The sequence below is a fragment of the Podarcis melisellensis genome (genome assembly GCF_964234715.1).
Source record: "Podarcis melisellensis genome assembly, chromosome: 3".
Classification (NCBI taxonomy): domain Eukaryota; kingdom Metazoa; phylum Chordata; class Lepidosauria; order Squamata; family Lacertidae; genus Podarcis; species Podarcis melisellensis.
Window position 1 is genome coordinate 118,577,756 of NC_138530.1, and position 13,711 is coordinate 118,591,466.

Here is a 13,711-nt window from a genome sequence, read left to right on the forward strand (position 1 = left end):
AACAACAACCCAAGTCTCTGTCAATATACTTACTTACACTAGAGAGAAATTCTAAAAAATTACATTTCATCCAGCTTCTGAAATTAACCTTTTAGTGGTGCTAGGCTATTCAATATGTAAGCAGAAAGGGAAATGGAAAAGTAAGAGGAATGAAAGAGCACTCTCAGGAGAGAAAATGCCCTAAGATTCCTTGAATGCACAGAACACCTTCAAAGGCAGAGGGAGCTCTTATCAGCCACCGCTGATTTAGGCAACTAATCATAACAGAAGTACTCCAGTTAGTTGTCTTGTATTTGGGGTGAAAGTATTATTTTCCCTGTGACAAACACACTGTTGGCAATATCTAATCTATTGCACAATTGTCAGTTCAAGTCCCGGCAGAAACATGTTGATGCAAAATGCTGAAATACTATAATTATACATTACAACTTGAAGCAGTATGCTAAATAAATTAAGAAGAGACAATTATAAGATAAAAAGTTTCATTTGCTGAGAATGCTAGAGTACAAAGAAAAGCGATAAAGTCATTTGATGCCTTTAAACAGTCAACTCTGATGGAGTCTGAACTTAAACAGTCATGTCTGCTAGTTTGTGTCTCTGTTACTTATTGTGGCAAAATTGGAATCATCGTCTATATGATATTAAAACAAGGATAAGTAGCCAAAAAAACTGTCCAAACTTGTTATAAAAACAAACTTCTTTGGGACAAATAAACTTTTTAAACATACCATTTACAACACACACACTGTTTAAAGTGAACACACGAGAATGTTTAAACACCATGCAAAAAGTGAAGATTACAGGTTTTCCAAATTTTGAACATTTTGTGGTTCAAGTGGCTATATAAGTGGCAAACAGTCAACTTGTTCATGATTTCATAGCAAAACAGCAAATTCAGTTGCACGGGTCACTTTTCTGCCTTTGCTTTCAGCACCAGGTGGCAGATGACCCCCCCCCCCGACTCCTCTACCTGCTGGAATGCAGGTTATACAGGATGAGTGCTATTTCCATTCCGCCCGTCTGCCACATGCCTCTGTTTATGATCAAACACACCAACAGGCCAATTCAATTAATAAAAATGAATATTTAATTTTTAAGAAAAAATAGACATACCAAAAAGCCCATGTTTGCAGTTGCTGCTACTAAGTTGCACCAGAAATTTCTGGAATTTCTCTAGAGAGACAATCATTCATGATGATTTCTGAATGAAACAATGAAACTATCACTGATGATGGTTCACAAGTATTTCTACTTTGGAAATAAAATTATAAATTTTTATCACTGAAAAGCTCTTTTAGAAATAAAAATGAGCTGAATTATGAAGATTTTTTTCCTACATATTGATGTCTCTCACTCTTCCTTTTCAAGAAGCACAAGCCATTTTTGATGAGACAAATCATAAAGTACTGTAGTGCTTATATCTAAGTGCAACAGATAATTTGCCATTGCTCATAAAATTTTATTCAGCATAGTTATTGATTTGACGAGAGCAAATAAGGAATCCATTCATACAACAAATGAATGAAAAAGACAACTGCAAAAAGTACACTGAGATACCTATTTCAATTACATAGTAGCAGAAAGGTGATTTTTTTGTTATGTTTACACCTACCTTGCCTCCCTAAGCAAAGACTATGGAGAAAGTCAACTCAATAGGGCAATATCATCAGCGAAGGGGGGGAGCACGAATTTTCAAAGCCATAACATTAGGCAAAGTATACAGAAGGAAATATGAAGAAATACACTGAAGTGACATAAACAGCGGCACTCACATTGATGCGCAATTACATAATGCAAGTTTTTAAAAAAATTATATAGTCAGGTTGTTGTGAGAACTGTGGATTTCATTAATAAGTCAGGATACAGCTTAGCTACAACTTTATTTATCAAAAATTTCAATCAAAGCAACACTCACAATTTATGCTCACAAATAAAATCTGCTTACTATGTCTGCAATCCTATACACACTAACCTAGGAATAAACACCATTGAATTCAATGGGCCCTGCTTCTGAACAGACATGTTTAGGATAGCAGGGTAAAGAATGAAATCCTGGGGACATTCAGTGCGGCTTACTTCCAAGTAACCATGCATAGACTCAAGCAGTAACAAGTACATATCTTTTATTATTATTTTTTCTATTACTTCATTTGATTGTGTCACAATTCAAATGATTTGACTTTCTTTATGCAAGCTAATTCAGGCATTAGATGATGGTCTTAAGAGGGGAGGTAAGAGATTGCCATAAGCACACAGGCAATCCAAGAACAATTCAATGTACCTCAAACAGAGAGGAAAAGTAATGATGTGCATAAATATATGTAATAAATTATGGTCAACATAAGATGTTTGCAATCTAATGTACATTTCCTCCCTCCAAGGTGTCCTGTTTTTGCCCCCCCTTGCTCTCCCTGATCCATTATCACCCCCACCCCATGTAATTTTACAAGCCCACTTCACCCCCAGCATCACTTTCCTGTCTGGCATTTCCAGTTGCTATCCTGTTTAGAGAGCAAGTGGAACAGAAAGGATGCCAAATATTATGCATCTGAGAAATGTCACAGCCAAATGTTATAAAACACTTAGAAAGTGGACACCACTCAGTATTTTGCCACAATTAGCTCAATCCTCCAATAATGCTGCTAAATCTATGGAAATAAACTATCAATAGCCTGTGACCATTTTAACAAAATAAGCTATAAAAACAAATGAACAAGGCCAGGGAACATACAGTTTCTCAAAGATGTTTCCAATTTTGTTCTTAACACAAATGAGCAAATCAAAACACTACCATGCTAGTGTCTCTGCATGTTATTCTGTAGTGTGCACAGCATCCTGCAATTAAAAAAAAAATTAAGCCCAAATTACACCCAGAACACCACATTCATTTTAACTATGCGCACTAGCATAGCTGAAGTTTCTGGTAGGCGACCGTATTTTGACACATCTAAAGAGACCATATGAAAGGTGCATGCCTAAGTGCCCACCCTGAGCATATGTACCAGATCTGTGCTCACTTTCAAAGCAAGCATTCCCATTGACTGCCGAAATCTGTTAAGAGAAATTCCTTTTGGAAAAGCAAGCACTGTTCCTTTTCTCTCAAATGCATTACGTACATTTCCCCTTAACTACTATCACAAGTTGTATCAAATATCTTGTATATTACATCCTCCCTGTCTCTGCTTTAAAATGTGTAAGTCACAATATGCAGATGACAGGATCTCTACGAAACAGAAAAGGCTGACATATAATTGCACTTAATGTTCATTACATAAAGCTGCCAACTAGCCTTGGGAGCACGTAACCTAGACAGACATGATTTAAGGTTTGCAAAGGAATCCCCAGACTAACACTTCAGTGACAGCCAATTATAGCCCCAAAAACACAGCCCCCAGTAAGCAGTCTGCTGGTAGAACTTGAGGAAAGGTAAAGTTTCTTACAATGAGTTACAGATTCACAAGCAGAGGAAGACAAGAAGAAAAAGAAAAACAGAAGGGAATCCAGCGAACCAGCAAATATGAAGCAGACCCAAAGATCGTGATACAATCCAAAGATGTAAATTATTGTAAATCATCACTGTTGTTCAGAATTTCACACAGACATTTGTGCCAATTCTGGTATACTTCTCCACAGACACAATAAGGAGGGGGTGGGGGAGAGGGAGAGGGAGAGGGAGAGGGAGAGAGAGAGGGAGAGAGAGAGAGAGAGAGAGAGAGAGAGAGAGAGAGAGAGAGAGAGAGAGAGAGAGAGAGAGGCAGGAAAACTTGGGAGAGTATAAATGAAGTTCTGCTGTCCATATGCTTTAAACGGCACAGAAGTTTATGCTCTTTCAGCATTTTGTATGCTCTCCAAATCCTCATGAGTCACAAAAATTAAAAAGCTATATCCTTCTGGATGCCAGGAAGGGCCTTACCACGGGGCTTTTGTCAAACTTTAAAAGCGGGGAGGAAAGGAAAAGCCACAGTGTTGGGCAGTCCCACTTTACTTGACTACTATGATGTCACAAACCACATGATTCTGTCTCTCCAGTAACAGTGCTTGCAAAAAAAAGGAGTTTTAAAAGCTTTTGCTTTTTTGGATTGTGTGAATGCTTCATTCGCCTCACAAACAACCACAGAACCACAAGTGCGGTGCAAACTTTCTCCAGAAGGACGCAGCAAGAAGCCTTTGGTTTTTAAATGGTTAATCTCAACAGGTCACCAGCAGCCAGCGAGACCAACAGAGTCAGTAAGTGCTCTCAAACCACAGTCTATTCAGTAATAGTAGATCTGTCAAATATTTGCTTATTTTCTTTCTCTTCTCTTCTCTTTTTTTCATTCCTTGCTTTGCTTTTCACATCTTACCAGCGTTTCAGAATTTTTTGATAAGAGGAGAAAAGTATAGAACCTATGTACTCCAGGCATGCTATAAAACTGAAACAAAGTTTGGCTATGGTTTGTGATTTCAGTATAAGGCTTCAAGCAGTATTTGCACCAGAAGATAACACACGCTGTGTGAGGGGAGGGGAAAACAATGGCATCGAACAGTCTCTTCAGCTCAGTGACACCTTGTCAGCAAAACTTCTTCTGGGGTAAGTGCTGGTTTTTTCACATATTACAAAATATTACTGATTGCCACAAATGGTATGCTGTTTACATTTTACCTTGTTCTTTAAAACCACTATTTGAATGAAGTGAAAATAAACATGATGGCAACATACTTATTTTTTTTTTAAAATGGGAAGCACAGTTGAGAGTTAATATACTTTACTGTACCCACTATTGCTCAGATAGCAGGTGTGCTCACCTTTCTGTGATTCACTACGCATTGTGTATATGGACCAAGCAGTAAAATCAGAATTTAGAGCAAATATGTTAACCATGGGACCTAGAAGAAAGGAGCCAGCTCTCTGAGAGTTCTAATGTCACAAAAGTCATTGCAGCAGGCTATTGGGGTTGATTTCCACAGTACTCAATATCATACGAAAATTATTAAGGCAAGGAAAAATAGCCATATAATTTTTCATTCACACACATACCAGCTGGCATCTCAATTTTTTGATCTAAGTGTATGTAAATCTTACTGTTTTCAATTGAAACTTACTTCCAAGGTCATAGTCTTTTCCAACTTGTGTATATAGAACCGAATATATTTAGTATTAGTTTCTGTAGAGTTTTGTTTTTTCCCCTACATAAGAAAACAATTTTACAAATGCATCAGGTTACAAGGACTCAATTATGCTGTTCTAAATAAGCATGCATACAAGCTAATAAACCCCTTGGCATCAAAACTAGGAAGTAGCAAAAGAGAACAAAGATGGAGCAGATGAGTCTGATTCTACAACAGTAGTAATATGTTTAAAGAAGCTCTGCAAAGCATGCCTGTTAAAGTAGACATCTTAAAATATCATCTTGGGATAATAAGTTTAATCGGCAGATATAGTCCACCTATGTGAATGTCAAAACATGAAGAAAGTTCTCAAGCTGTAAAACAGCACCTCTAACAGCCCTTTGAACTTTCCTGTCTAAGATCTGTTTTTGAAATTATGTCAGTACATACATAAATACCACATGAAATAAAAATGGCCACTTTTATTTATTTAAAAAAATACAAAATATAGCAAGGAAGCTGGGAAACTACTGAGTTTATAGTGCAGCTGAGATTTAGCTTTCAAAGATGCAGTAAAACACTGCCCAATCTCAAAGGCCAATCGTCGTCCTTGGACCAGTGATCAGAGATGTTTTGCCTCCTTTGAAATGCTACAAAACTACCTGTTCAAAAGTATCTAAACAACAGATATAGCATAACTGAGGTGGGAAATGCAAATCACTTACAGTATTTTCTTAACGTTGTCCATTTTAGTTCAAAACTATGTTGGGTTGTAAGCAACTGAATTTCCTTGCTCCTTCAAAGAAGAAAAAAGGACCACCCTGATTCCTACTGGAAAGGCACGCTGAGCTGCATTGTATCTGCTGGCTGGTGGTGGGAGTTCCCTTGCCCCCTCCTACTTCACACATTATTCCAAGCGGCTCTTGCTGAAGCCCATGACTCCACTGCCATCCGTGAGCACAATTAGACATGAAGCAAGGCTTTTTCCGCTCATGCAACACAGGGACCGACTTCATTTCTGATATACAAACACATCTGATGCATTACATAGTCCTATGCTTCAGAACCCTACTTTCTGGAAGTTCGTCACACTGAGTTACACTGTAATTAGATAGCCAGCATGCTAAAATATAGCAACAGAAAAACCTGAGGCTTTTAAAAGCGGCAAGGTTTTTTCTTCTCACCCAAACCTCTGCCTTAATGAAGCACAGCGCAAGTGTAGCCAGACCACATTATCCCAGTGTTTACAACAGGAAACACATATATGTGAACTTGCTTCTGCTTTTAACATCCCAAATGAGATTACAAGAAATATAGTTGGCTAAAGTTTTCATAACATGTAGGGCTGGCTACTTAATTCCCCTAATTTGGGTGGATCTTTAAACTACCTGGTCTGGGGACACATCCTTCCCCATGCACCGCACTCAAATAAGCACACACAGGAACAAGCAATAAGCATTCTATTTAGGGGGAAAGAGATTAACTCCTCCAGGTGATTTGATAGGCACAATGCTAAGACAGGAGAACACTATTTGTTTCTGTTTAACTTGCTGTTTTTTAAAGGAGAAATATAGGCAGCAGATATGCGTTCCAGAATTATTAGGATTCACACCTCTGGGAATCTGTATCATCATCTGGTGCCCTGCATTATTATTAATGCATACAGTTCCACAATATTTCTTTCTGGGCTGTTCCAATCGGCCACCATTTCCTCATCAGCCTAATTATCAGCTATCAGTTATAGAATTAACCCAAAACGATATGGAGGATAGAAAGGAAGCATCCGATTTCCTCCGTTTGCAACTGATGGCAGTTCCATGCAACCATTAAAACATGTTGTCAGGTGTCATGTCTGAATATGCCAGTAACTGCATCCTATGCTAGAAATATTCCACATAATCATCTTATGTAAAGGCAATGTTTTGGCCTTGGGTTATATTATCTTAAATTAAGAGCTTGTTATTTTATTGTACATGTAGCAGCAGTAGTAAATACCATATTTTTTGCTCTATAAGACTCACTTTTTCACTTCTAAAAAGTAAGGGGAAATGTGTGTGCATCCTATGGAGCGAATGCAAGCTGCGCAGCTATCACAGAAGCCAGAACAGCAAGAGGGATTGCTGCTTTCGCTGCGCAGCGATCCCTCTTGCTGTTCTGGCTTCTGAGATTCAGAATATTTTTTTCTTATTTTCCTCCTCCAAAAACTAGGTGCGTCTTGTGGTCTGGTGCGTCTTATAGAGCGAAAAATACGGTATATCCTACATCTGTGGCGGCCTATACCCTGGGATTCATTCAAATGAATGGAGCGCACTAGTGCTCTTTAGCAGCTCCCATTCCTTTCAATGGGGCTTGTGCTGCAGAAATTTCCTGCCAGAGTATGCTCACAATTTACAACTCATCTGTCAGCATGCACAACATGCTGCTTATACGTAAATAAAAATAAATCACCAGTTTATTTACTTTTCAAGTGTTATATAATGATTCCTTCCAAAGTTACATATTCCTTGAAAAACGAAAACCGATGAGTTACCACTGATTACTATTCATGCTTTCCCAACAGACAGTAGGCACCTGAATGTGTTGCTATACTTGAAATAAAACAGTACTTTCAGATGCAAACGTCAGGCAATTTAAGGGAAATATAGCCATTCTAGTATTTTAAAATCCCCTACCTCATTACTATGAAATGAAGTCTGCATATGGCATATAGTATACCCAAGAGATCTGGGTGGGGGAAGGTGGGGGAGACATTTAACAATGAAGCCCCACCTCCTTCTGCATCCATACAGGCCATCTTTTTTTTTTTCATGTACAGAGATTTGAAATACAGTATAAGCAACAAAATGAATTGATTTAATTATTCCATGAGCATTGGTAGTTTCCTTATATCGCAATCTGATGTAAAATTCGTAAAGAAGAGAAATGTTCCAGTTAGTTTATAAAAAAAAAAACCCCACCAAAATATTTGACAGTTAAATAAACAAGTGAAAAAAGCTAATTCACAGGAGAGACTAAGATTTTATCAGGCATACAGGATTAATCTTTATTGAATAGAACCATTCACAAATCAAAACTTACTCTACCCCAGTACTTTCATACAGCGCTAATCAATTACAAACCTTTTCTAGTGATTCAAAATCCATGTGCTTTTAATTTTATACACTGGTGGTCTAAAATATAGAAATGAGGCTCAGCTAAGTCAGTCTGTATAGAAACATTTGCTCCCCCCTCCCAATAAATATTCATCTGGAGGTTTTCTTAGAGAGAGCTGCTCATATGAAGACTGTGGTAATATTTTTATACTGTACCTCCTTGTTGAAGTAAAGGTTAGGGGTTATCAAAATACCTCAACTGTATATACAAAAAAGGGGGGAAAGGGAAAAGGTAAGTATTCACATGAAAAATCCAAGGGAACTATATTATTTATTTTTGCATTTCCTATGATTAATGATGCACCAGTGCATACTTGAAAACTGAAGTCAAAGGAGGGGTAACACCTCAAATTCCTTTATAAAATGGACAAACGTCAAAGCTGGTAGGCTGTGTTAGCTAGCCGACCAGAAATATTTAAAAGACTCTGCCACCCCTACAGTACCACTGAAAATCCTGATATGCACTGTAATTTCATAGGGGGTGGTCTAATAATGTTGTTACAGCATGCATTTAGCACAATATTTCAGTTTTGTTTCTTCAGTGGGATGGAGTATTTTATTCACATTTTTAACAGCACAACCCTATGAATGTTAACCCAAGTCCCACTGTGTTCCCTGGAGCAGACCCACTAGAAAGTATGTTTCAGTTTGCAGCATAAAAGGCTCAATTTCATTTCAAAATTTTCAGGCTACATGTGTCAAATTATCTTAACTGCATAAATAATTCCTAATGCTTTGCCGGCATGGGGATTTTTTTTTTAAAGGCAATGAAAAGCATCCTGAAGGAACTGTTGAGGACAAGCTTTTATAGGCACTAGACATACTGTATGGTAACCTCTCCCTTTCCAAGCTTCGCTAATAGTCACGATATGGAATCACAGAAATAATATTCTTGCTATTGGTATCCAGGAAAATCCTACTTTGGCTAGTGCAGGTGATATTGCATAATTAAGAGAACTCATTGAATATGCATAATTATTAAAGCATTACAATAACCAGCCCATTTGCTATGCCCTATAGCGGGGGGGGGGGATCTGTGGCCCTCCAGAGGTTGTTAAGACTCCAACTCCCAGCAGCCCCTTCAGCATGTTGTAACCTAACAACGGCTGGAGGGCCACAGGTTACTGAGGGAGCGTTCAAGGTAACAGCAAAATTGGAAAGGTAAACCTGTCACGTTTTAAGCTTCTGGAGATCCAAATTTCCCAGGGCAGTTATTTTTAATGTAAAAAAAACACCAATGCCAAGTATTCTTCTTCAAACATGCATATTCTTCTCGGGATTTTTATTTTAATACTCCCAATTAGACTTTTTGAAAAGTATGTATCGGGGTGCAATCCTATGCAGACTGACTTGGGTGTTTAATTAGACAAGCTATGACTTACTTTCATGTGTATGGTGACTGAGGTCCTGGTTATAAGGACAAATCAGGAAACACATTTTCTCCAGTAAGTTTTTTCCTCCAAAAATGTCAGGCTTTTCTGTAACCACAGGCTTTTGTCCACAGATAAGAGAAAGCCACATAATTTTTGAGAGACTCTCGCTCTCAGTCTCTGGTTACAAAGCTGTACCAGTTCCATCTGAATTATACCACTGAGCAGGGCTGCCATTCTCCACAATCCGTGGGAGTTCAATGGTTGACTTGTTCTTTGACTGCCGCCCCCAAGTTGCGTCTCCATCCTTATTCCCTCCACCTGAAGCTCATTATTTACTGTCTCTCAGGTGTTTTGTTTTTAGACTAATGACATTTCCTTTCATGAACAAGCCGTTAGTAATAGTGGTCACAATCTAATTTATTTAACGGATTTTTACCCCATCATAAGGAAGACTCAAGGTAGTTTATAACATCAAACATCAACAGAAAATTAAAATAATACCCTAACAGCATAAGAAAAGAAAAGAACAACCTTGTGTGTGAGAGTTCTGTTGTTGAGGCCACAGAAGCAACTGCGCTGGATTCTAGCAGAGAGCTCTCACACAGGCATACGAAGAGTAACATTTTAAAGATCAGCATCAGTAAAAATAGGTTTTTACATCATAGTTACTGCAGCATAAAGCTGCTTTAACACCATCCCTACAAGAAGTATCCACTATTCCTGCATGTTTCCTACACGCACACCAGACACCCCCAAAAGAGATACTATGTCATCCTCCAACCAGCTGCTCTGGGCTTCAACCTGTAGCTATTAGCTTCCTATTTTGTTACAAACTTGCCCTGGAGATTTGGAGAAGGGGGATGGGAAATAGCAACTTTGTATGGACTTCTGAGGATTAACTTACTATGAGAGAGTAATTTCCAATTCATGGAGAAATGGCAGGATTTATTTAGGTTAAAAGATACGTTTAAAATAGTTATGCTACAAAATCTAGTTTTCCAATTTGATCTGTGTATGAGAAAAGTACCAAAGATATTTTCAATTTTATCTAAGCTCCCTCTTTCTAAAGCTAAGAATTACTTGTCCATTGTGTCAGATGAAGAATCTCAGTCCTCTCTCAACATAAGTTTATCCACACTGCACTTTTAAATTAAGTTTTATGTATTTTCAAGTTTGTCAAAAAATGTTTTATCATAATTGAAAAAATTAATCTTAATTATTTTAAGTGAAGCTTAAAACTATTATTTCCTCTGCTGTCTTGTTTTTTTAGATGTGATACAATAATTAAAGTCAGAAACTTTTAGAATTAAAAATAGCTTTTAACTTTCAATGTGTTAAAGTAAAAAACAAAACAAAACCTGTGGCAAATATGTTTTGGCAGACATTCAAACATAATGAATTTGTTGCTGTGTATTTTTGATATAGACATGGGCTGCATCATGGGCCATAATAATAAATGCACACTTCCAAGCGCTTTCCCATTTGAAATCAGTGGGACTTACCACCCCCCACCCAACTCATAGGTTTAGGCACATTGCTAAACATGCCAAGCTAAAATGCATTCCTTGGAAGGCAGCCCAACTGATTAGGAACAGTAACCTGAAAGCAATTTCAGATAACCAATGATATTGGTTTCCAAATAAAATGTATTGAGGATCCCTGAGCAAGTGGCTTTTTGTACACACAATATATTTAGTTATTTTTCCTCCTAAAATTATTTGGAAAGCATCTTGCAAAAAGGCTATTGCCTGCAAGACAACAGTCATTTCTCCCATATTTATTCAAACCATAAAGTAATATTATTTATTTATCTCATGATCAGACATTCTGTATTTAAATCACTTCATGAAAGCCATGCACACTAAGAGTGCACTTAGGAACACACTACAGAAAAAGGACAGGTTAGACAATCAGTAATACTAACACCAGTTATTTTGAAGACTTTGTGTGCCAAATAAAATGACCGGCCATGCTTTACACGTAAGCTGAGGGGATACTTATATGAAATATATACATATGCAATGTTATGGAACCAACCCTCGGTCCATCCAGGCACTAGGAAAGGAAAAAGGCTCTCAATAAGTAAATTTGGCATATTTTACTAGAAGAATAATCTTTATTATGGGATCCATATTCAACATTTATTTGCACCTACAAACACACAGCAATGTTGCTAAGTAAGTTTATTTCTGTACTGCCTTTTTTCGTGGAATTTGAGGCAGCGTATGTTGAGTTGCTGAGTGGTCAGCAAGTCCGGCACCAACAAAGCCCAGGCCCAAGGTTGCTGCCTCAGGTGCCTTCTGGCCCAAAGTACCCACATCATCACAATCCTGTTCTAGTAGTTCACATGGAGGTTATAGCAAACTACCCTGGTACTTTCAGTAAAAAATAAGCAAATCACTGAAGGATCCTTAATCTTAGGATGCAACCCAAAAAGCTCTTTGGGGCATACCAAGAACTTGCATTCACTCTGTGTGTGACTTAGGAAGCTACTATTCCCCAAGTTTTGTTGTTGTTTTTTTAAAAAAAGTTCTATAGATTAAACAAAAAAGTGCACATCATTTTGTTTTTTCCAGGAAATTGTTAATAATTGCAATGCTGTGCTACCTGGTTAGGATTTATTTTCTTGAGAATACGTTATAGGAATCTTCTAAAGTAATGATAATTAAACTCAATGGTAACTAAAGAGTTTACACAAAATGCTACATAACTCATTTATTTTTAGTCAAAATACAATAGGTTATTACACTTCTGTTTCTTCATCTACAAAGAGAATGTTCTTGTGTGAAGAACTGTAAGACTGCACTAAACCTTTAATGGTGTTATCACGGTTGCAATTATCTCGGTTGGTATAGAAACCAGAGATGCAAACATAACCAAAGTTGAATATTAGGCAGCAATTCTGCACTTACTTACCTGGGAATAAGCCCCATTAAATTCAGTTGGACCTACCGCTAAGTACCCAGGTGCTGGATTGCACCATGAAATACTTGCAGTTGGGCTGATGTTTAGAAACAACCATTTTGAAGAGTACAGGCTTTTCAGTATCTAACTGGGAAATGGTAAGAAAAGCATTCTGCTACCTTCAAGTGCACAACAATGAAATGATCTATAAATATGCTGCACCAAACAATAATTTATTCATTTAGAATACATGTTGCAGCGAAAAGTTCTCCAAGTGTCCTTTCTTCTGAGAAACTCCTTTTCATGATACACAGAATAATGGGAGAAGCACTGCAAGACTGCTTCTTCCTAGGGCAGCGCTGTGAAGCACAATGTGGACATAAAAGCAGTCTTGTGAGACACACAGGTAGCAAGTGTTGGCCCTGTATTTATTTCCCCAACTAATCAGTGCTATTTGCTTCCCTGAAGTAAAATTTCACTAAATTATATTTACAAAAGGATCCTCTAGCTTCCCAGCTTTGCTGCAGGCAATATTAGGATTCAGTTCAAACGACCTTTTGCCTCAAGAGCTGCAGCCATTACAACAGTGCTGCCTTCTTCAAAATGGCCAGGCCTCCTCACCGGGGAGCCTGGCTACCCTCCTCTTCCTCCCGGAGGAGTTTTCAATGACCGGCTCTCAGTTCATTTCACTTCTTTCAAATTCACTCCTATTCAGTGAATTCAGAGTTCAGGATGGCATACAGAATTTGTTGTTGCTGTTGTTGTTGTCATCTAGATCATGTCACAACGACCCTATAAACTTTTCCTATCTAACCCTAAACTGCAAAATTAGAAACATAAAAAACCCAAGACAAGCAGGGATGTTTATTGACATTTTATTATTTAAAACATGCTTCATACAGTTATTTAGCAAAGAAGGGAATACTAAACCAAAAAAAGCTCAGTTTTCAGACTCCAAAAATCCATAAGGAATTGTAAATTAAAGTGACTGATTAATCCAGTCAAAGAAGTGCTTATTTTAGAAAGTTACATAAATTGTTCGCAAAACCTGAACATATGAATCATTGCAATAATAATTTCCTGTAAAAAGTGCCGCTGTGTCTGTTATAAAAATAATACATGAAACGGATTTTCTAATGATGTTCTGCATAATGAGAAGAGTAACTTAAGTTTGTGTACTGTATATAAAACATT

At 37.6% G+C, this 13,711-nt stretch overlaps 2 protein-coding genes across 11 annotated transcripts in view; one reads left to right on the forward strand and one right to left on the reverse strand.

Moving 5' to 3' along the window:
* SUPT3H (SPT3 homolog, SAGA and STAGA complex component) overlaps positions 1–13,711 on the reverse strand; it is a gene marked incomplete at its 5' end in the record, with an annotated part of 218,928 nt that overhangs the window by 159,642 nt on the left and 45,575 nt on the right. The gene's annotated exons all lie outside the window — the stretch shown is intronic.
* The window catches only part of RUNX2 (RUNX family transcription factor 2), a gene marked incomplete at its 5' end in the record, with an annotated part of 221,344 nt that continues 211,290 nt past the window's right edge, over positions 3,658–13,711 (forward strand). For 8 of the 9 annotated variants that reach the window (XM_081906271.1, XM_081906273.1, XM_081906274.1 and 5 more), the window contains 2 exons: positions 3,658–4,227; positions 4,448–4,570. In XM_081906271.1, the coding sequence (XP_081762397.1) occupies positions 4,513–4,570 (58 nt within the window). The remainder of the gene's footprint in view (positions 4,228–4,447; positions 4,571–13,711) is intronic. The other variant, XM_081906279.1, reaches the window with a different exon arrangement.